A 22,760-nucleotide genomic window follows, 5' to 3' on the forward strand; every position below is an offset into this window, starting at 1 on the left:
GTGTGTCATCAGAATAGAGGGGATATTTGAACCCAAGAGATGTGATTAGGTCACCTAGTGAAAGGTGTAAACAGAAAAGAGAAGGGGTCCCAGGACAGAGCCCTGGGGTACCCCAACAGAGATCGATAGAGGAGGAGGTGTTAGCAGAAGAGACACTGAAAGTATGATGGGAGATGTAAGAGGAGATCCAGGATAGAGCTTTGTTATGAATGCCAAGAGTATGGAGAATGTAAAGGAGAAGAGGGTGGTCCACAGTATCAAATGCTGCAGAGAGGTTGAGTAATATGAGCAGAGTGTAATGACCTCTGTCTTTGGCAGCATGGAGGTCGTCAGTTATTTTACTGAGAGCTGGAGTGAGCAGCGTGGAAGCCAGATTGTAGAGGGTCTAGGAGAGAATAAGTGTGGAGCAAGCGCAAGAATTCAAGGAGATTAGAGGCAAAGGGTAGGAGGGAGACAGGTCGATAGTTAGAAAGACAGGTAGGGTCAAGCTTGCTGTTTTTAAGTAATGGTATGACTATTGCATGTTTGAAGGAAGAGGGAAAGGTACCAGAGTAGAGGGAGGAGTTAAAAATATGTGGGAGCGTAGGGATTATAGTAGGAGCAAGAGGTTTTAGGAGATGGGAGGGAATGGTGTCAAGAGGGCAATTGGTAGAGGGAGAAGAGGAGTTCAGCAACAACACATCCTCCTCCATGACAGCGGATAAAGAGTCAAGGAATGCAGGAGGAGTGTTAGGAAGAGGTATAGCATGGGGGGAGGATACAGAGGGGGTGGCCTGACGTATGTATTCCACCTTTTCTTTGTACATATAGTTTTGTCTAACCCTCTCTAAAACTGACCGTCTTTTCAAAGGCGCCCTCATCCATGTTATACAATGAATGATGTCCATTCTACAGATGTGTGAACATGTTCAAAAGTGGTTTGAATATAATTTTTCATATTTTTTGTAAATTTTGCCTAAGTCACAAGATTTAGCATTTGTCAAAAATGGAAACAGTATCACACATTTCTGAAAGGTTTGTGATCCACACCCTGAAATAGTGTGATAAGTTAAGGAAAAAGAGAGAAACGTGTCTTTTGCAAAAGCCACATCTCCGGGTTAGAGATGGGCAAAATATTAGACGGAATTTTAATCCGCAGTGAAAAAATTGACATGCAGTAAGGTGAACTATCATACATTGTTTTGATATTATGCATGGTAGCAGTTAGTCCAACATACGCACATCATAATTTCAGGATAGAACTGCGAAGAAAAACATTTAAGTGGGGATTTACATACTGTAGGTTAGAAATAAATAGTTCCCTCAGAATATCTGGCTTACATAAAATTTGCAATTACAAAAAAGAAGTTCCATTATTAATATTTTATGGGGGACAATGAATTTTCTAAGTTAATAGAACTCTGAGACTCACTCCCTATCCTCTACTTGTGGCGCATTCAACTAAGGCAGTGGAAGAGGAGGCAGCAGAGGAGGCAGCAGCAGTGTCCAACTTCTATAATCAACACCTGGGTGAGCTCCAGCCACGCTGCTGCTGCCTCCTCCACCACTATACTGCTGCCTTCTCTGCTGCTGTCTCCTACACTGCTCTACTGCTGCCTTATCTGCTACCGCCTCCTCCACCAGCATCACAGTTAGGGGCAAAGGGAGAAGGAAATAGAGTAGCAAAGCACCGTGATACACTAATGCAAAAATAAAAAAGACACTATTGCATTAGTTTCGTAGCAGTGTTGCACTTTGTGCCTAGGGCTGCCAACATGGGGGGGACAGCCAGTGCGGGCGTCCCAGGCCCCCGTGAGTCGGGGGTCCCGGTCACCCGGCCCCCCTGCGCAGCCATGCCCATTTTTTTGTTTTTTTAAATGGCGGCGACCCCCCTTGGGCATGCGCAGAGCCGAGATCCACGCGCGCATGCACAGGTAAAGCAGAGTGTCCGGCCTGTACCTGTGGGCCCGCTCCCCCTCGCTCCCTGTGTGGGACGAAGGGGAAGCGCCATGGCAGGCCCACGAGCGCCAACTTAGCATCCCTCACGCGCCAACCCAACTTCCCCCGCGAGCGCCAGCCCAGATTCCCCCACGCACCCACCTCCAGCTGCGGAATCTGCAGTCTCTGCCCCGCCCCCAGCCGCCCACCTCCTGTGCGCCCCCCACCCAGTCGCCCACCTCCGCACCCCCCTGAGCATACCTCCCTCTGCGGAGATTTTGGGGGTAGAGGGAAGCGTCTGGCGGGGCAGGAAGCAGCACCCACCCGGTCAAGGTCAGTCACCCACCCGGTCAAGGTCAGTCAAGTCACTCACCCACTCAGTCACTCACATTACAATAAGAAGAAAACAGTTCAGTAAAATTTGCGCGCTAAAATTTTTTTTTCGTGGTAGGTGCGCTATGGGTTCGGGGGGTGGGGGGGAACCCTGCTCCTTTCATTTGTCCTGGGCCCCATGATTTCTGTTGGTAGGCCTGTTTGTGCCCCATGGTTTGTCTTGGTCTTTGACAAAATTATCACCACTTAAAGCACAACAAGACCCAGATCCACAAAAGTGTGCTGAATTTTAGCATGCCTTTTCTCCCAAACATTTGAATGGGACTAAAGGCGTGCTAAAGCTTAGCACTTTTTTGTAGATCTGGGCTCTAGATTTCTTTTAATGTACTTTAGAATCAAAAGACCACACTATCTGTACACAATCCAGATGTTGCATTATGTTTGTTTTTATCTTCAAGGAATGGTGTGACAGAATGAGAAAAAGACTGCTTTAAGGAAAATTAAAATGTGATCAATACTGTAATCAATATCCCCACACTTAATTTGGATGCCTTCCAGCAATAGAGATTTACAAATAGCTATATTTCGGTTAAGTGAGCAGCCCTCATTTAACCTTTGCTGTAGAAAAGATTTGCCAGTAAACAAAACACATTAGGCAGTAAATTAGCATTAAACTTTCTTTGCAATAATAACACACTCCAAGGCTAAATGCAGGCACAGTGTTATGAATTGTTTCACAAATAACGTTGGTTTATAAGTAAGTTAATGCTAATTAAAAAAGGGGACATTCATCAACAAGAATTCATTCCTAAGCATTGTTTGCCTCATCGACCCGAGTGTGATCCAACTCAGTAACCAGTAAATCAACGTCTTCATGTTTTATCCACCTCTACTTGAGTCTGATACCAACCTTTTGAGTCTCTTTGCAGCAAGCATATATAGATCCATCTGAATAAGGATTAACTTGAATGCATTATTGCATGTTAATTCTATATTTCAATTCAGGGAATTATGAACGTGCTGGGATTTATTTTGCATTACATTTTTGTTAACTTGTGCAACAAATGCTTAATTTATTACAATGTTAATTAACAGTGGTGTTAAGTCTTTTGAATAAATGGAAAAATCATTCACAATATTGTTTTACACATTTTTGTTTTTTTATCAAAACATCTGATTTGAATCTCAGAAGACTAATGTATGTACCACAATACATGTAGATGTTAAATTTTCTTTTGATATGAACATTGGGTTGAGCTCAATTATTATACAAAGTGACTCCACGGGATCCAACGAAAATATTTTATGACGATAACTTTGGATTTAAAGTAGCAATTCTACTCAAAATTAGATTTTTATTTTTTACTACATCACCTGAACTGTAGATCTATGGTTCCATGGCCTCCGGGATTCCCCCTGGTTCCGATCGATAAGAGTTTTAATTCTTGGTAGTTTCTTTGAGAAAAAAATACAAACAGGGCTGCTGGGTCACCACTAGAAATCCTTTCCGTTAGCAAGCCTGAACCTGACATTTTATTTTCACAAAATGTCTCATACCTTGAACAATGTGGATCTTCCAACGGTGGTGCCAAAGTACATTTGAAGAAGAAACCTATGACTTCAAAAGCTATGTGCTTGGGCGCAAAATGCTGGACATAGTCTCTGGCGGGCAGGCTTTTCAGGCTTGAAATAGAAGCCGGTTGCTTTGTTATTACCAACAAATCATCTTTGACATGTCCGCCTGCGCTCTTTTGACTCTGACTCAAGGGGAACACACAATCTGATTGGCTTACGGCTTCTTATAGTATTCCCTACTTCATTCATAAAATAGAAGTAGACTGGACAGCCAAGCCGGGTAGAAAAGCTGGGTCAGCTGGAAATTTGAAATAGCCAAGAGACATGCGCAAGCCTGCCACATCTCCCCCCAGCTATCCTAATGCCACCCGTTGGGCAGGTGCCCCAATGTCTGGCAGAACAAGTGGCATCCCAGAGGACTGCCATTGATCTCAGGTCCTATAACTCCGTCTTTCCCCCCTGATCAAATTCCATTCACACCTCTGGGTATCATCTGGCTGCATAAGACTTACCGGCGCCTATGGGTTTGCACGGGCTGTCTTTTTGGACATCGGTTCCGAATGTAAAACACACTGAAATACATTTTAATAAACACTGATTCTCAGGGAACACTTTCAACTATGTGGGACTTTAGGTGAAGGTCTTGGGGTACAGGGAACAGAAAAGTAAAAATGTTGTCATTTTATTTCTGACTGCCTTACTCCCCACACACCTTCCCTCGGTCTCAGTTTGGACTCTCAGTGTTCCCCCAACCTTATATATGGTTGGGCACCCACAAACCACATACTGGTTGTGGGTCACCATGGCACTAGCTGGGTTACCCCCCTTAACTTTAGGATTCCGTCAGCTACAGGAATACATATTTATCCATGTGCCTTATTCTCCTTTCTGAGCTGTGCTGAAGCAGGGTACCCTAGTGGTGAGTTGCGCTTACGTTCTCAAGGGGGAGTACAATGTGCCTACATGTATCCGAGAATAAGGCATGATTCCCGGGTTCATTTATTTGGGAACCGGTAACTCTGGACCCCAATCTCCAAGGCACATTCTGTCAATGGTTTCTCCACAAAGCCCCCCTTGAAACTCATACACTAGAAATCCCTGCTTGATTGAATGCCCGAAAAGGGAAAAACACAAAATGTGGTTTTATTACAGACAGTATAATGCAGTAATACACTGTTACTGAGTCCAATAGCTAACTCTCTTGGACCCTTATACATGGAGCAGGAGTAACCAAAATGAGCTTGACCTTTATTATATACCCCCTCCCGCCATACAGTACAAATGACATCTCTTACGTTAGGAGGAAAGGAGATAATTTAATATCAGCACAAGACCAGCACAAGACCATTTAACTAAACTTGGAGTGATGTGACACTAGTGGGTAAACAATATACCCTACAACACAGGTGGTAAGGGACAAGGAACACATGGATAGTGAGTGTCATAAACAATAGACAAGGACAGTGGGGGAATAACAAAAGTAATGGGGGGGGAGTAATCAGGGGGGCAACATTTTGGTAAAATACCCCTTCCTCAGGCCTGTTCCCTTGGTTCTGTAAGGACCACAAGGTACTTCCCTGGACCCTTATCTCCCCAACCACCAGAGCAGCACCCAGCAATAACTATGTTAATGTCTCAAAAACAGAATTTAAGCTAAAAATGCCAGAGTCCAGAAATAGTAAGAGGATAATGTATTAAAGATCAATGTCCAAACCGTCTAGTTCAAAGTCTCTTGTCTCTCTCTCACTCCTTCTGCTTCCACGTGTTGATGCTGAATTTGATAATGTTTCACTGGGGTTTTTTGTTTGCTTTCTTCTGGATCAAAATACTACAAATACAGGATAAGCATCTGTCTTCTAAATTATCACAGGTTGAACTTGATGGACATATGTATTGTTTCATAGTATGTAACTATGTAACAAGAATATTTGTATCAATTTGCAAACTGATGGACATAGGGCAAAATGTGTCCAATATGATACTTTAACTCTTGGGGTCTATGGTGGTTATGCACTAAGCAGTGATAAGTGCTTTTAAGTGAGATAAAAAGCCATTATAGCGTGATACTGCCTTCTGTGATATTCACAAAGCAGTGATAAGTGCTTTTAATTAGCCATTATAGCAGGTTACTGCACTGTTATCACTTCTTTATGAATCTCACAGCAGGCAGTATCACGCTATAAGGGCAGTTATCTCACTTAAAAGCACTTATCACTGCTTTGTGCATAGCACCCAGAAAACCCACTTATCACTGCTTAGTGGAAGGCAAATGTGGTGCAAAAAAGCATGTACCAAAATATTTTAATGAACAGCACACGAAAGAGAATATTTCCATTGAAATCAGTAGGGTTTTGTTTGTTGATTCAGTACATCTGGTGAAACTATTTTGTTTAACCACTTTTGCATTGATACATAGGGGGCTATATTTGACAACAATGTAAATGAATTGAATGTATTTATCGCATCATAAAATCAATTTATCACCTAAAAATTTTAACAACATGTGTTGCTATGTCATTATTCATATACACTTAGCCCATATATTCTTATTCTTTGAATAGTGTGCACCCTGTTCATACATACAGTATGAATACATTAGAATTGTTTGCGTCTACTTGTCTTTTTCTTTTATATCAACAGAAACTTGAATGGACAATGTTTACGCATGTATGGCACATATATAAGTAGTGCATACTACAATATCCAAACTCTACTTATTTCTCAACCCTCTAGTGTTGTTTTTTCTTTGTGAAAAAGAAGTTGACACATCGCACAACACAAAAATAATAACTTATACTGTCCATTCGCACACGGAGATGCACTAACTTATTGTACTTCTGTGCATCAGCATTACAACAAAATCACATAGCGGCTTAAAACCCTTGCAGACTCGAGAAGATAAATATTCCTGTTCGCATGATACCAAAGTGTACATCTGTCATATTGGTAACCAAGTGTCACACTTACAGTATTAGCTGTTGAAGCTGTTCAAACATTTAATAAACTTCCCCTGATTATGGCTTTAAAAATAGTATATTGTAAAAAAAAAAAATAGGCCAAGAAAGCACTCTGCTAAACAATACTGTCAATGTAAATGTGAAAAATAAATATCATATCATAAAATATTTCCAGTCTAATTAACGGAGTTATATACATTCACTGTTCATTCTTTGGTAATGATAAAGTACCAATCCTGGCTGCAGGCCACTGTCGTAAAATCAGTGGTATGTTCCATTGTCACAAGGGGAATTCTTTTATGCTGGGCCAAAAAAGGGTAGTGGCCTCTCAAATATAATTAATGTGGAACTATAATCAAGTTCCAGAAATGTTTGAGATAAAATGTTCTTATACGCAGACAATCACGAGATGATGAACCATTCAGGGATGCAGATGCACCTGTGAAATGTATTTCAAATATTGTCTCAGTTTAATTACAAAATTGTACCAGAAAAGTTCAAAATAAACTAAAAAGCTGGGACTGCTGCTTTGACCATACCAGTTGTTTACACATCTTAAAGGATTAATTACTTACCTGTAATGTCTTCTTTTTCTTAAAGCTTCTTCTACAAAGACCACATACATCAGCTACAGCAATCATGCAAACTGATTAGGAAAATTAAAGAAAAATACCAAATTGTGTGTGACATCAACTCATTCTACAATCAAAGCCAAGAACAAGAAGACACCACGGACATTATGTACGGGACATGTCTGTATTTATTTTTCAAAACAAATACAAAGTAAAGTGTCAAAATATTTGAATGAAAAGCACATGAAATAAAAATGTTAGTGTACACAAAGAAAAACTAATGTTCACAGCTGAGAGCAGCATTTGATGAAAAAAAAAAAAAAACCTGTCATATGTTACGCCATAATTGTAAGTACTTTTTGTGATTTGTGAGAATTTTCATTCCTGTCCTATATTGTTCTACCTGTATAGGAGATGAGTTTGTGCATTGTAATGGCTGATTGACTTGAGGCCCTGGGTTGTGTTAAATAAATGCAATGGTAAGCATGCACATTTTTCTACAAAAGATATTTCTAATAATAAAGGAATGTTTTGCAAATGTTGAGATTTTTGTTTTGTTGCAATTTTAAAGAAAACATTAATGGGTTTTTACTAAAGGACGTAACTCTTTTTTACAGGAAACAGAATGTCTGATACATCCTGTAAGCCACAATGATTAATCAATATTTGAAAACAGACACATTTCTGATATACTGTACAGTAGCCAATGTACAGTAACTTTCCCTGCAGCCATAGAAGGCTGGGGTGAAACTGACTACTGCATTCCCCAGCCACAGAGAAAAGAGAAGTGGGAAGCCAGTAAAATAATATTGAGCCACGGTGGCTGCACATAGTTCTCAGTTTCATCGGGGCCATGGGAAAATACTCCAGAAAAAGTTAGTCTGGTTACATCTGTAGTTCAAGGTGAGTACGAAAGTGGCCCAAACCATCTATTGTACTAAGTATATCAAAGCTATGGAATGATTATTCATTAGTAATAACACTCATCGTAAACATAATACTTTTATCACAGATTTTTTTTTTTTAATAGTAATATAATTAATTTGACACACAATATGTATAAATAATCGTAAATGTCAGCAATATACGAACAACTGTGAGTAACAGCAAATGGAGTGGGAGAACACAGGGTGGGGGAAGGGAAGGGAAAGGAATAAGGAAAAAGGGGGATGGATCAAGACAAATAAAGGGGGCAATGTTTCAGGATGGGATACCCCTTCTTCTGGCCCATTCCCCAAGATCACAGTAACTCCCATCACACTGAACAACTAAAAACAAAATACACAATATGCAACCAATAAAATAATATGGTGATCCAAGAGTGGTCCAAACGAGGCTTGTAGGAATTAGACCAACCAACTGTAGATTAACCGATACCGGTTACTGTAACCGGTAATTAGCAGAGATAATCTCAAGCAACAATGCTATATAAGACAGTAATGCAGGGGTTAATAACAAAACTGCTATAGGCTAAACAACCCAATATTATCATAGGATCAGAGGCATAGGCAGATAAGCATAAATTATAACCAGCATTTAAGAAGAGATCATCTCAAGCAACAATGTTATATAAGCCAGTAATTAAGGGGTTAATAACAAAACTGCTACAGGCTAAGCAAGCCATAATATCATAGAATTAGAGTCAGATAGAAATAAGGTATAACCAGCACTGAGAGGCTGAAAGGGATTACGTGCACTCAGTAGGAAAAACTCTCAGGAAGCATCACTGGATGCTCTGCAGGTCACCTCATGACCTTATGCCTATCTGACTCTGATCCTATGATATTATTGGGTTGCTTAGCCTATAGCAGTTTTGTTAATAACCCCTGCATTACTGGCTTACATAGCATTGTTGCTTGAGTATCTCTTCTAATAATCGGTTATCATTATGATATACTCTACAGTTGGCTGGTTTAATTGCCACTAGCCTCATTTGGGCATACATTTACTAGTGACCACTCTTGGATCACTAGATTATTTTATAGGCTGCCATATTGTGTATTTTGTTTTTAGTTGTTCAGTGTGTTTGGAGTTACCGTGCATATAGGATTTAAGGGAAGTACCCTTGATCACTGTCATCTTGGGGGACGGGCCAGAAGAAAGGGCATCCCGCCCCAAAACATTGCCCCCTTATTGTTCTTGATCCCTCCCCCTTTTCCCTTGTCTTTTCCTTATTCCCTTCCCCCACCCCGTGTTCTCCCACTCCATTAGTTCTTACTCACAGTTGAACGTATATTGCTGACCTTTGCGATTATCTATACATATTGTGTGGTCATATTGTGGCAATATCACAGTACCATTATTTTATAACATATATGTCATTTACTTTATTTGTCTAATTTGAGTGCTGGGTACCCCCCATTTCTTGTTCTATGTTGTCCTTTGGGAGGGAATAGGGTCCCTCCAGCTTTCCGTGCACCACAGTCTTATTTTACTCCCCTATATTCTTAAAGTTCGTTTTAAACAATATACTTTCTATAATGAATATGTATATATACACAGAGATACTGAACTTATTAATTTGTTAATTCCATATAGGCTAAAAGGGTAGTTTGGGTCTTTTTTTAGACCAACATTTCCATGGACTTCAATGGGGATTTTTAGTCAAATATGGTATGACCCAAAAGGCTGCTTTGGCTCATAGAATAAGGCCTTAAGATAATATCATGTTCCTTTCTTCCAGGGGCTCTTAGACATATGGATATAAGGTATTTTACTTTACTATATAGAATTCTACATCATTTGTTTTGAAAATAAAAGACTGAGAAAATACAGTAGAACCATGAAACAATATTTTTCTATGATGTGGATGTCAGTTTCAGAATAAATGTACAGAAGAATTCTAAGGGAGGTAAAATAAAAAAATATTACAATAGGATTGAACTTTAGGTACAATTACACTTCATGGTAAAAACATAATGTATAATTGTTTCTTAAAAGTTGTTCAGCTGATTTATTTAAATTGTAATATCATAAAGGACATAACTGATAGTGATGCACACAGAAAGAATCCTTAACATATAAAATACATTTAAAAGGTAAGGATTCAGTGGCATGACAAAGTACCCCATGCTACCCCCAACATTAAACACGTTAAAACAGAAATTGTATGTGCTTTAATGGGGCAAGTAACCGATACAGGATTTTTGAAGAAACTTTGACTTGTGCTGTATGACAGTAACAAGCAGGCTTTAAAGTGATGCCCACATTTGAGATATAATTTGGGTTACGGAGAAAAAGGGGGCAAGCAGACCTTAAAGAGTTGATGATAATTTGGAGTTCTTGCTCAAATCCAAGATTGTTTAAAATAATATGGAGTGTGAGGTAACTGTACAGGTAAATTCTCTGCGGTAGCGAAAACCATAAAAGGAAATGTCCATGACCACCTTACATTCATAGTAGGTTTAAAGGGGTGAGAGGCTAGAGCAAGCTTGTGGTAGAGTGAACTGTCCAAACAATATTGATGGGGTAATAGACATACAGTAATCAGTAAAATAAAATGTATACAAGAAAGGTAGAGATTATTAGACTTTATAGCTTGAGATAAGTAAAGCAATAAGTGGTAAATGTCTAAAGGACATGGATTGAAAGGAGTTGAGGTACTGGTTGAACAATATTTTCTTTTGTTTGAACAGGCTAGAATAGATTCTCCTAGTGTTAGTTACAGACATTCAGGGGCATATGAGATATCCATAATAATACATGGCCACTCCGCTACACTAATCATATTTACAAATTTTCATCTTGTCTCCAAAGAAGGGGTGGTCTTCTGAAGTAAATATAATAAACTCTATATAAAAAAAAAGCACTTGAAAACGTGAACTCATTGGGAATTAAATAATCTTACATTGTGTATTATTAAAACAGAGGTATCAAAAAGCATTTGTGAAATAGAAAGGCAAATATACATAATTCTTCAAATTGGGGGAGCAACCGATAGAAGAAAGCAGAAAACAAAATATAGTGTAATAGTTCAAACCAGTGATAAATTTAAGAAGGGGGGTTCGCTATGCACTTACATTTGCTAAATGTTTGTCAAGTCTTCAGAAATAAAATCTTTCCAGCTTTCACATACTTTTCATAAGTGGGGAGAGAGACAAAGGTCACAAAATAGTGTAATCTTATTTATTTAAACGGGTAAAAATGTAAAATACACTCATAAACAAAACATATATTTCTGCCCAGTCTTTGAGGATGACGCTACGACCGTCGTCTTGAGAGAAAAGTTCAACAAATGTCCAAATGTTCTAGCAGATGGATAGCATAAAGTCCTTGCAAGGTAATCTAATCCTGTGCACCTGAACCAGCTTGGGAGCTCCGTGGATGCGTCAGGTGATATGGGAAATCAGGAACACAAGAAGAGATGGGGGAGCACAGCGTGAGGAAAGATGGGGTTAAAGTGTGTTTTCTCTCGCTGATGGTCAATGGGGTGCTCACACCTTCAATGAACCCTCAAAGAGAGATGGGCAACCCCTTGGATGGGGAGTTGATGTATACGGGTAAATGTGTCTAGGTTCACAAATTAAAATCAATAAATGGATAACTTACACGGCCTTGTGTAAGTTGTATCCCATCAAGGTTTCTTTTGTATTCGTATCTTTCTTCTAGGAGATGGTTCTTCTTTCTTTCTGATCCTCTCTTCTTGTCTTTTCCTCTTACTCCGTCCTTGATGATTGTCGTTGGGTAAACAGATTCTTCACAGTAGTTCGCCTCTCATGTGGATGTAAACACAAATGAAAAAGGCAGTTACACAAATGTATACACAGATCGGCTGCGGTACAAGGGAAGGAGATGAAGCAATATCTAATTGCATATATATGATAATTATCCACTCACACGGCCTAATGTGAGTGATCTCCTATATCCGTGTCTTGTTAAGCACCTGTGTAGATAACAGGTCTTCAGGTATATAAGCAAACACAGACCAGAGGTCCAATGTAAAACAATGGTAGAGGGTAAATAAATTAATTGATAAGTCAAAATACTCACACGGGCCAGTGTGAGCGCACACTCGTAGAGGTATCTTTGGAACTCCAAATGCTGTGATTAAGAACCCCTAGGGGCTAGATTCAATCATGAATGGACTATGGGACACTTGGCACTAGGGTGGTTAAGTCTTTATTGAACAAGCTAGCATACACTAATGACAGGTACTTTAACAAACGGGTAAAAACAGATAATAAAAGGTGAAGAATTTAAAGAATAAAAACCAAGAAGCAGCTACTGCTTCTAGGTGGAGAATACTAGCAGTTTAGGGAAACAATTGGTGGTTAGTGGGCAAAAGTCTCGTCACCGCGTCCGGATAAAGAGTTCCCACAGCACCTCTGGTTCCTCTCTAATTGCTGCACGCTGTGATCGATGAAGAGCTACGCGTTTCGCCCTGAACAGGGCTTCCTCAGGCTCGTGGAAAGTAGAATGGCTGAGTTTCCGTCTCCTTAAGTAGACCCAGGCCAGTCCTCAATGATTTTCAATTAAAACTTCATCTTCCTGCGCGACGGAGAGCCGCCATCTTGTGGGATGCGCGCGCATCCTGCGGGTGGTGCTTGTATGACGACTGTGTGTTGCGCCTTCATTGAAGGCGTGTTGTTACTGCAAAGTTATGCGCCTGCGCTTTGCAGGTTCTCCTGCGGTCCTGGAGTTAGTGCTTCCCATAGTCTTTCTTGAGTTAGATTTGATGGTGTAAAGTGTGCGCATTGATATCATGTTGAGTTCGTTCCTGAGCTTCTACAATACACAGACGGGAGTTGTATGTACTGAAAATAGTTGTATTACACCTTTTTCAGTTTAATAAGATATTTAGATCTAACACAAACCACGGTCAGAGGTAGCGCCCGGGTAACACACTACAACTCTTGATATGGGAAATCAAACATAAAAAAAAATCATAGTGTATACTGTTAACAAAAGCCAACACACATCAAACACTACCAAAGACAAACAAAAAACACAACAGATAACACAAAAACAAACTGTAAAAATAGTTACACTAATTTATTAAAATCTATATAAAAGAACAACAAAGTTCCATAAAATGGAGATGGCTTTTTGAAGAAGATCTGGTGTAAAAACCAGAATCCTACTTACAACACAGCAATAAAGAACAAGCGAGAAAGTCCATCCCTGGCAAACAGCTACCAATCTCTCCTCCGTCAGCGAGGGGCGCCTGCAGATCCGTCCCAATACCACCAATGCGCTCCGTTGTTAGTCCCAAACACCGGATGCGCTCGTCGGGGAAAGATGGCACTTGCACAGCATTTGGAACTATGCATCACGCTTGACACACTGAAAAAACACCTCTTTTAGATAGCCTTGACCTCCAACCCTATGCGTTTCATTTTACTGCTGCGGCACAGTTTATTCGAGCATTTGCCCGTTCTGTGCCGCAGCAGTAGCCTGGCGCGCGCCCGAGTGTGACGGGCGCGCGCCGAAGCAGCGGAAGAGCGCCCTCCGATCGGGGCGCTCTCCCTACCGCTGCCGGGTCCGCCGGGTCCCCCGGAACCCCCTGCCGCTGTCCCGCGATCGCGGGACACCAGGGCTCCCTCGGGGAGCCCCTGGACACGCGTGCAGGGGGCGCACGCTCCCGATGACGCGTGACCGCGCGTCTATGACGCGCGGCACGCCGAGGGGCGGCCACTAGCAAGCCGGGAGATTTCCCGGCTTGCGGTACCGACCACACTTCAATAAAGTGTGTCGGTAGTGTACGTCACTTCCTCAGGGGTATAATGGTGTATGATATGTCGAATTACTTGTACCCATCCCACGGCTATGATTGGTTCAATTCTAACCAATCAGCTAAAACTATAAATACAGCTTACAAAGTATAACAAACTCAAAACAATGCTTACAATACTAAAACCAACAGAACAACTACACAATGGCTACAATAATATAAAAAGCAGTCACAGATATGACATAATACATAATTGTTAAAGAAATATATATTGCGGGAATGAGGGTACCTGGACCTTGAGGGTCTGCGGATCAGGTAAGATCCCAGGTGGGATTTCTGCGTTAGATATTGTGAAGCGGGGACGTCCAGGCACTGGTTATGGGGTTCAGGAAACTAGTCATTCACACCTGGCTTTTATTTCTTGATCCGACATTTACACACACACACACACACACACACACACACACACACACACACACACACACACACACACACACACACACACACACACACGTAACAAAGACTAATTGTAGTATAATGTAATACAATAAATACATTTATGTCAAAACGAATGTTGTTCTGACTAGGAATTTATTAAATGTATTTTATTTATATATTTTATTTTAAAGCGGGGTTGGGGGCGGGACTACGGTTGGGTGATTTGTCGAACACTGTATATAAATATATACAGTGTTCCACAAATCACACAAAAATCTACTCGTGTGTAGAACTACCACCTAGTTCCACCCCCAACCCCGCTCCTAGTCCTGCCCCCAACCCCGCTTTAAAATAAAATATATAAATAAAATACATTTAATAAATTCCTAGTCAGAACAACATTCGTTTTGACATAAATGTATTTATTGTATTACATTATACTACAATTAGTCTTTGTTTCGTGTGTGTGTGTTTGTGTGTGTGTGTGTGTGTGTGTAAATGTCGGATCTAGAAATAAAAGCCAGGTGTGAATGACTAGTTTCCTGAACCCCTTAACCAGTGCCTGGACGTCCCCACTTCACAATATCTAAAGCAGCATCTTTTGTATCTATTCCCGCAATGTAATACATTGGAGGGGAGGTGTTCCCTACCTGTCTTCTGGGTTAGGGGTGGTTCCGATGTCTTCCGTGTGAAGCTTGAGTCAGATCTGAAAGAAAGCAGTATAGGTTATTTCGGTGAAGTATTGGGCAGTTACGATATATAGGGTAAATAAGATATCCAGATCCAGAGTGTGAGAGAGTGTGGGTGACAGAGAGAGAGAGAGAGAGAGAGAGAGAGAGGGTGAGAGGGTGAGAGAGAGAGAGTGAGGAGCGAGAGAGAGAGAGAGAGAGAGAGAGAGAGAGAGAGAGAGGGTGAGAGGGTGAGAGAGAGAGAGTGAGGAGCGAGAGAGAGTGGGGAGAGAGAGAGATAGTGGGGAGAGAAAGAGAGAGAGTGGGGAGAGAGAGAGAGTGGGGAGAGAGAGAGAGTGGGGAGAGAGAGAGAGTGGGGAGAGAGAGATAGTGGGGAGAGAGAGAGAGTGGGGAGAGAGAGAGAGTGGGGCGAGAGAGAGAGTGGGGCGAGAGAGAGAGTGGGGAGAGAGAGTGTGGGGAGAGAGAGAGGGAGTGTGGGGAGAGAGAGTGTGGGGGAGAGAGAGTGTGGGGAAAGAGAGTGTGGGGAGAAAGAGTGTGGGGAGAGAGAGAGAGAGTGTGGGGAGAGAGAGTGTGGGGAGGGAGAGAGAGTGTGGGGGGGAGAGAGAGTGTGGGGGGAGAGAGAGTGTGGGGGGAGAGAGAGTGTGGGGGACAGAAAGAGTGTGTGGGGGAGAGAGAGTGTGGTGAGAGAGAGTGGGGAGAGAGAGTGGGGAGAGAGAGAGAGTGGGGAGAGAGAGAGAGAGTGGGGAGAGAGAGAGAGTGGGGAGAGAGAGAGAGTGGGGGGGAGAAAGAGTGTGGGGGGAGAGAGAGAGTGTGGGGAGAGAGCGTATGTGGGGAGAGAGAGAGTGGGGAGAGAGAGAGTGTGGGGCGAGAGTTTGGAGAGAGACACACAGTGGGGGGAGACACACAGGGGAGAGAGACAGTGGGGAGAGAGAGTGGGGAGAGACACAGAGGGGAGAGACACAGAGGGGAGAGACACAGGGTGACACACACACACACAGAGGGTGGGTGATACACACACCCAGAGGGTGGGTGATACACACACACACAGAGGGTGGGTGATATACAGAGAGAGGGAGGGTGGGCGACACACAGAGAGAGAGAGAGAGAGAGAGAGAGAGAGAGAGAGAGAGAGAGAGAGAGGGTGGGTGACACACAAAGAGAGAGAGGGTGGGTGACACACACACACAGAGGGTGGGTGATACACAGAGAAAGAGAGGGTGGGGACTGGGTGGGTGGGTGACTGGGTGGGTGACTAACTGACTGGGTGACTAACTGGGTGGGTGACTGGGTGGGTGGGTGACTGGGTCGGTGGGTGACTGGGTCGGTGGGTGACTGGGTGACTGGGTATGTGACTGGGTGGGTGGGTGGGTGACTGACTGACTGGGTGGGTGGGTGGGTGACTGACTGACTGACTGGATGGGTAGGTGAGTGACTGACTCAGGATGGGTAGGTGACTGACTGGGTGGGTAGGTGTCCGACTGATTGACTGGGTGGGTAGGTGACTGACTGACTGGGTGGGTTGGTAGGTGACTGACTGACTGGGTAGGTAGGTGACTTACTGACTGGGTGGGTAGGTGACTGACTGACTGGGTGGGTAGGTGACTGACTGGGTGGGTAGGTGACTGACTGGGTGGGTAGGTAGGTGACTGACTGACTGGGTTTAGGTAGGTGACTGACTGACTGGGTGGGTAGGTGACTGACTTAGGTAGGTGACTGACTACTTGTGGTCTCTCTCTCTCCCCCCCCCCACACACACACACACACACACACACAAACACACACACACACACACTCTCTCTCTCTCCCCTCCTACACACACACACACACACACACACACACATTATTTCCCCCCCCCCCTGAGTGTAAGTTGTGCTTTAAATGTTGGTGGGCTGATGACATCACTCACCCTCTATCTCCGGAGCAGATCTCTTCGGCTGATGCCTCTCCTCGGGGTTCCCCTGAGCCGGTGTCAGCTCACCCAGGCACCTCACCCTCCCTCACGGAGCAGTGTCGGCAATCTTGCTCCCGAATCTTCCTGAGGCTGTTGGGCGCGTTCGTGGGGGGGACGGGGGAGGTGGGGGATGGGGGGGATGGGGGAGGCCCCCTCCACACACACACAGTGGAGTAAGGGGGAAAGCGCCAAGACTCGGCTCTCCAGCCTCCCCACTCCGTGCAAACATGGGAGCGGGCAGAGCGGGCAAGCATAGGAGCGGGCAGAGCATGGGAGCGGGCAAGCATGGGAGCGGGCAAGCATGGGAGCGGGCAGAGCGGGCAAGCATGGGAGCGGGCAGAGCATGGGAGCGGGCAAGCATGGGAGTGGGCAGAGCATGGGAGCGGGCAGAGCGGGCAAGCATGGGAGCGGGCAAACATGGGAGCGGGCAGAGCGGGCAAGCATGGGAGCAGGCAGAGCGGGCAAGCATGGGAGTGGGCAGAGCGGGCAAGCATGGGAGCGGGCAGAGCGAGCAAACATGGGAGCAGGCAAACATGGGAGCGGGCAGAGCGGGCAAGCATGGGAGCAGGCAGAGCGGGCAAGCATGGGAGTGGGCAGAGCGGGCAAGCATGGGAGCGGGAAACACAACCCCACCAACGTGCACAGCCGTCACCGCGCAACTCCCCTCCCATCTCCCGCATCCCAGCTGATGGACACCCCAGGGCAGCAAGCAGGGATGGGGGCAGGGGGGGGAGGAGATCAGGGGCAATAGGGGGAGGAGATCGGGGGAAGGGGCTAACCCAGCGCTGCCTGCCGGCCCTCTTCCCCGCGTTAACCCAATCAGGGAAGGGGGTTATTTATTTATTTATTAACAAAAAAAAAAATTGGCGCGAGCAGGGGAATTCATAGAGCCGCAGCAACGGCTCGCCAGCCGCCTAAATCCACTCGCCACGGGCGTGTAGTTATAATTAATTGTCGAACACTGTATATATATATATATATATATATATATATATATATATATATATATATATATATATATATATATATAAAATAAACCGATACCTATGTAAAACACCTAATGGCTTTTTCTCTCACAATCCAGGGGGAGCATATAGGGATAGAAAACAACAATGCACAACAATCTAAGTGTAGATGATTTTGAAATGTGTGAATAATAAATTCTGCTGTATTCTTGCTCTTATGTACAGCCTACTCACAGATTCAAGTGTTTTTTAGGGCAACATCAATAGTCTGTAATTGGTGTATTCCTCTAGATACACATACAAAGGGCACCGGCACAGCTGAGCAATGAACCACAGTGAGGTGCTAACTAGGTAAGAACATGTAACACAGTTACTGCTGACACGATTTCAAGCTACCTCCGTGTATTTATCATAGTGGTTCTGCGGGTTATATCTCTACCGTAGGATCTATTTGTTGGGGCTGTTGTTTCAAGCCCACTGTTTAGTTAGGCATGCCCTCGAGCATATCAGCGCTGATATATTCATGATCAGCGCTGATATAGGGGACTATGCGCTGTCAGATGTTAGAATGAGTTCTACCCTTTGATGTATACCTAAACCTTTTCTTGCTGTGCTGAGAGGGGGGGTGTAGGAGGGCTCGGCTCTATTTAGCACTTACCTCACGGCACTTGATCCTCATTGAGGTTCGCGTCTATCAGCTGTTTGATCGGCGCCTTTCAAGGACTACCGGCAGTTCCTTGCTGAATATTAGCGGTACTCTTACGCGGTGTATAAGGAGTGGGTACATAAACTGTTTGTCCTAATTGGACAATTTACTACTCCTAAACTACCACTCAGGCTCACAGTATATCCTTAATGAGCTGTATATCACTGAGGGATTCACGGGGGTGACATACCTCAAGCTACACGCTGCATTACATTTATCTCTAGTATATGAAGCCACTTGCATCAGCTGTTGCATACCGGCGATCTTAAAGTCCCCTTCAGCTGTATATACTGTGCGCTTCACGTATACCACGAGCACTATATACTTAACTGATATTTACCCTGCTTAGCATTTTAGAGGTTGTCTGCGGATCGTGGATCTACTTTAACCGCAACACACGACTCACCTCTTCACTGCAGGAACCGGCCGGTTTATAGCCCTTCTCTCCATTTGATGTCCAGGCTACCCTCCAGTCACTAAGTTTGACTATATCACCACCTCTAAACTACATTTAACCATTACGTCAGGCGGAGGCTTACTCTGGTGATTTGCATATACTACATGTTGGATGCGAACCTCCCAGCACTATACTAAATGTATTTGCCCCTACCTCCCCTTTTGTCAGCGCTGTGAGGATTTACAATATATACTAGGTATCTCCTTATTGGAGACTAGCTGTTTTCACACCCCTTGAGGATATTATTATCTCCCCTCTATCAGCCTCACACAGCCGAGCCAGAGTATATTACACTATCTGGCAGGCATTACAGGTACTGTATGATCACCTGATTGTGGGGGGTTAAAATTAGCCTCTCCATAGTGCATACTATGTTATTCTTATATGGCGTAAGAGGAGATACTTTTACCAGTATTCATCCCTAGTGCTATCCTCACAGCCTGACATCTCGCTTAGCAGCATTAATAAGGTTACCCATTGGTTTACTCTCGACCATTTACTACATGTAGACTACACAGATCAGACTTATCTCCGCTACTTATGCCCAGGAGTATTATCATATACACCTTACTAAGTCTAAGAGAACAGCGCGTTCACAACTACACGCGCTGATAAATATTGGGACAAGACTCTATCTACACAGTGGTCCCACGATGACCCCATCCCTATATCTATAGGCGGCGATTATCATAGCCAAGACCCTGAAAATCAATCAAGGATCTCCATATGTATAATCAACATAACCACCCAGAGTTATGTTACAAATGACACAGTCACGTGCTGTTTGATATACATTTTATTTTTAAACCCCTTTCTTTTATTCATTGATCATTAATAAAGTATTTTAACTTACTCATTACACATCCAGTTGTGACAGAGTGCTTACATACTAGGTTTCTTTTTCTTGATGATACATTTGTATTCCTCTAGAGTCAGGTAAGGATGTACTTCAGCTCAAGGATATCAGAGGAGACGAACCTCAAGTGGAGAAGAGATGTATGGAAATTAAATATGTCCATAGCACAGATCAATATAATAAATTAAGTGTTTATATATAGAAACTTTAAAATGCGCACTTACAATAATGCGAATAAAAGTAAGCATGTAACACTCATGTGTAACAGGAGAGACAACCTGATGCCGCAGCTCAACCTCCCCCCCCGCCTCTGTTGGATGGGCGTCACTCGTGATGAATGCCTCCACGTTCAGCTGCTTGCCTTCTGGTAGTGTGTTAGGGCTCAGCACCGTCGTGGTTCCGAGGATGGGATGTCACTTCCGGACTGGCTTCCATGGTGTGTGGTCTATCGGCTGTGCGTCTCCCCAGTGTTCAGTGATAATCTGGGCAGGCCCACTCTACGCATTTCACCAGTTAAATTCGCGGCTTCCTTAGGAGTGTACCACCCCGCCCTGACATTTGCTTTATATACTATGTGCAATTAAAATCTCTTTGATACAAATTGAAAACTCATGTGATCTGTGTTGGACACTAGAAACTCTACAGGAATCATTGTAATCAAATTTTTACTAGGGACGCACAAAAGTGCAGAATCTTAGACTACCTATTAGAGAAAACACAGCACTAAATAGTGCTTGATGAGATGGAATATATAACCTCAATAATGTATGTACATGGGAGCTGAAAATCCACATCCAGAGGATAAACCTAAAGTGAAATAGGTGCTAATATATTGTGAGCAGAAAATGGGAATAGAGAGTAGATCATGATATTGCAAGATGTTCTGATACATAATTGCTACTGATGTTTATAGTTCAATGATTTAACTAAATGATGTGAGTGCAACTCTAAAAACATGATTGCATACAGCCTTTTGCATAAATACAGTACATACAAATATCCTATTATGGGCTTTATACATAGAAGTACAACGATTAAACCACTCCCTTACAGTGTGGCAACTAAAACATTCAAAATGTAACATCACTAACACATCAAAGGATGTATCGCTAACCAGACAGATACACTACACTGATAGAGGGGGAATTTAACCCCCAATTTTCCATATACTATCACATAGACACATGGGAGAAAAAGTAAAGAGCAATTGGAATTACACACTAGACAAATGCTCACAGGAATTAATTGATTTAATTATAAAACAGCAAAAAATCCATCTGAATAAACTTGATGAGGAAATTGAGATTATTAAAGATACACTCATCCCACTAGGGAATACCAACGAGTTTAAAGAAAAAGATACATCATTACAGAAAAAAATTTGATACTCCTGAAAAATAAATTAATATTTTAAAATTGCATAAATTCAAGAGATGAAGAGGATTACTCAAAAGGAGAGCAAAGAAATTGGAATAAAAATAGAAATTCTAGGAGTACTTGGGAACAGGGAAGATCAACCTGTAGAGATAACAGGGAGAATAATGAACATCAGAAAATATATTACCCCCAAAAAACTAATGAACCTTATAGAGGTAATTAAACTCTAAAGATAGAAGGGTTAGAGATGAGAAAGATAAAAAAGATTCACATCAAGCTAACACATATCCACATGTAGAGAAGATTGTCCAAAAACCTAGACAAGACTGCATGATTGTGATCGGGCCAACTACACCCCTATTGATCAAGACAAGAGAGACAAGAGGGAATTAGAATGGTATCAAAAATCTCACCCTTCCTCAGACAATGGGAATTATTCTGATAGAAGTGATAGAGGTAGAGATACCAGTCCCACCACTTTGTGGCACACCGGCAATCAATTCCTCACGTTGATGGAGAGAGAACGAGATCAACTACAAAAAGAGGCAAACTTTCAGAGGAAAGAGGAGGAGAAGAAAGAAAGTAGGAACCAAAGAGAAGAACAAAGTAAATAATAATATCTTTAATCTTAGCTCTGTCTCTTTAACTAATTCACAGTGTAATGTAATTTCTAAAGGTTTAGCATTCGCACCAATGAGGGGACACAGTAACTTCGACTTACTTATAGACGCGAACAAATTCCTCCGTAAACTTACAATTAAAAGATACCTCCTGGGTAGAAAGTCAGAATCCAGAGTGGATGTAGTAGTTCCACCTGTGGTACAACAGGAGAGACACTTTATCCATTCAGACCTAAAACCTAGATCCACGCTATATCCCCACTTTGCCAAGGGGAATCATTTGGAAGTATTCTTCCAGATGATTAATAAGGATTTTGAAGGTTTGATGCCGAACCAAATAAAACAGAAAACCAATTTGACAAAGGGAAAGAAGGAAGCTTTGAGGGAACTCAGGAAGAACGAAAACCTAGTCATCAAACAGGCAGACAGGGGGGGGGGGGGGGAAAGGTGTCCTGATGAATAAGGTCAATTATGATATAGAGTCTCTTTGATTATTAGGTGATAAAGACACCTATGTGAAGTTAAAATCAAATCCCATTAAACAGTTTACGGAGGAGCTGAAGTGTCTATTGGACGAAGGAAAAGAACTAGGAATATGAAATGAACAGGAATTCCTGTTTAGTGATAAGTCGAGGCTGCCTGTGTTTTACCATCTCCCGAAGGTGCATGAAAGCATT

The 22,760-nt window shown here is 42.7% G+C and overlaps 1 protein-coding gene across 1 annotated transcript in view; it reads left to right on the plus strand.

Moving 5' to 3' along the window:
• GRM8 (glutamate metabotropic receptor 8) overlaps positions 1–7,896 on the plus strand; it is a 1,200,287-nt gene extending 1,192,391 nt beyond the window's left edge. The window contains exon 11 of the mRNA XM_075599874.1: positions 7,383–7,896. Within this exon, the coding sequence (XP_075455989.1) occupies positions 7,383–7,432 (50 nt within the window). The 3' untranslated portion in view covers positions 7,433–7,896. The remainder of the gene's footprint in view (positions 1–7,382) is intronic.
• Positions 7,897–22,760: the final 14,864 nt, after the last annotated feature.

This window comes from Ascaphus truei, chromosome 5, assembly GCF_040206685.1.
Source record: "Ascaphus truei isolate aAscTru1 chromosome 5, aAscTru1.hap1, whole genome shotgun sequence".
Taxonomy (NCBI): Eukaryota; Metazoa; Chordata; class Amphibia; order Anura; family Ascaphidae; genus Ascaphus; species Ascaphus truei.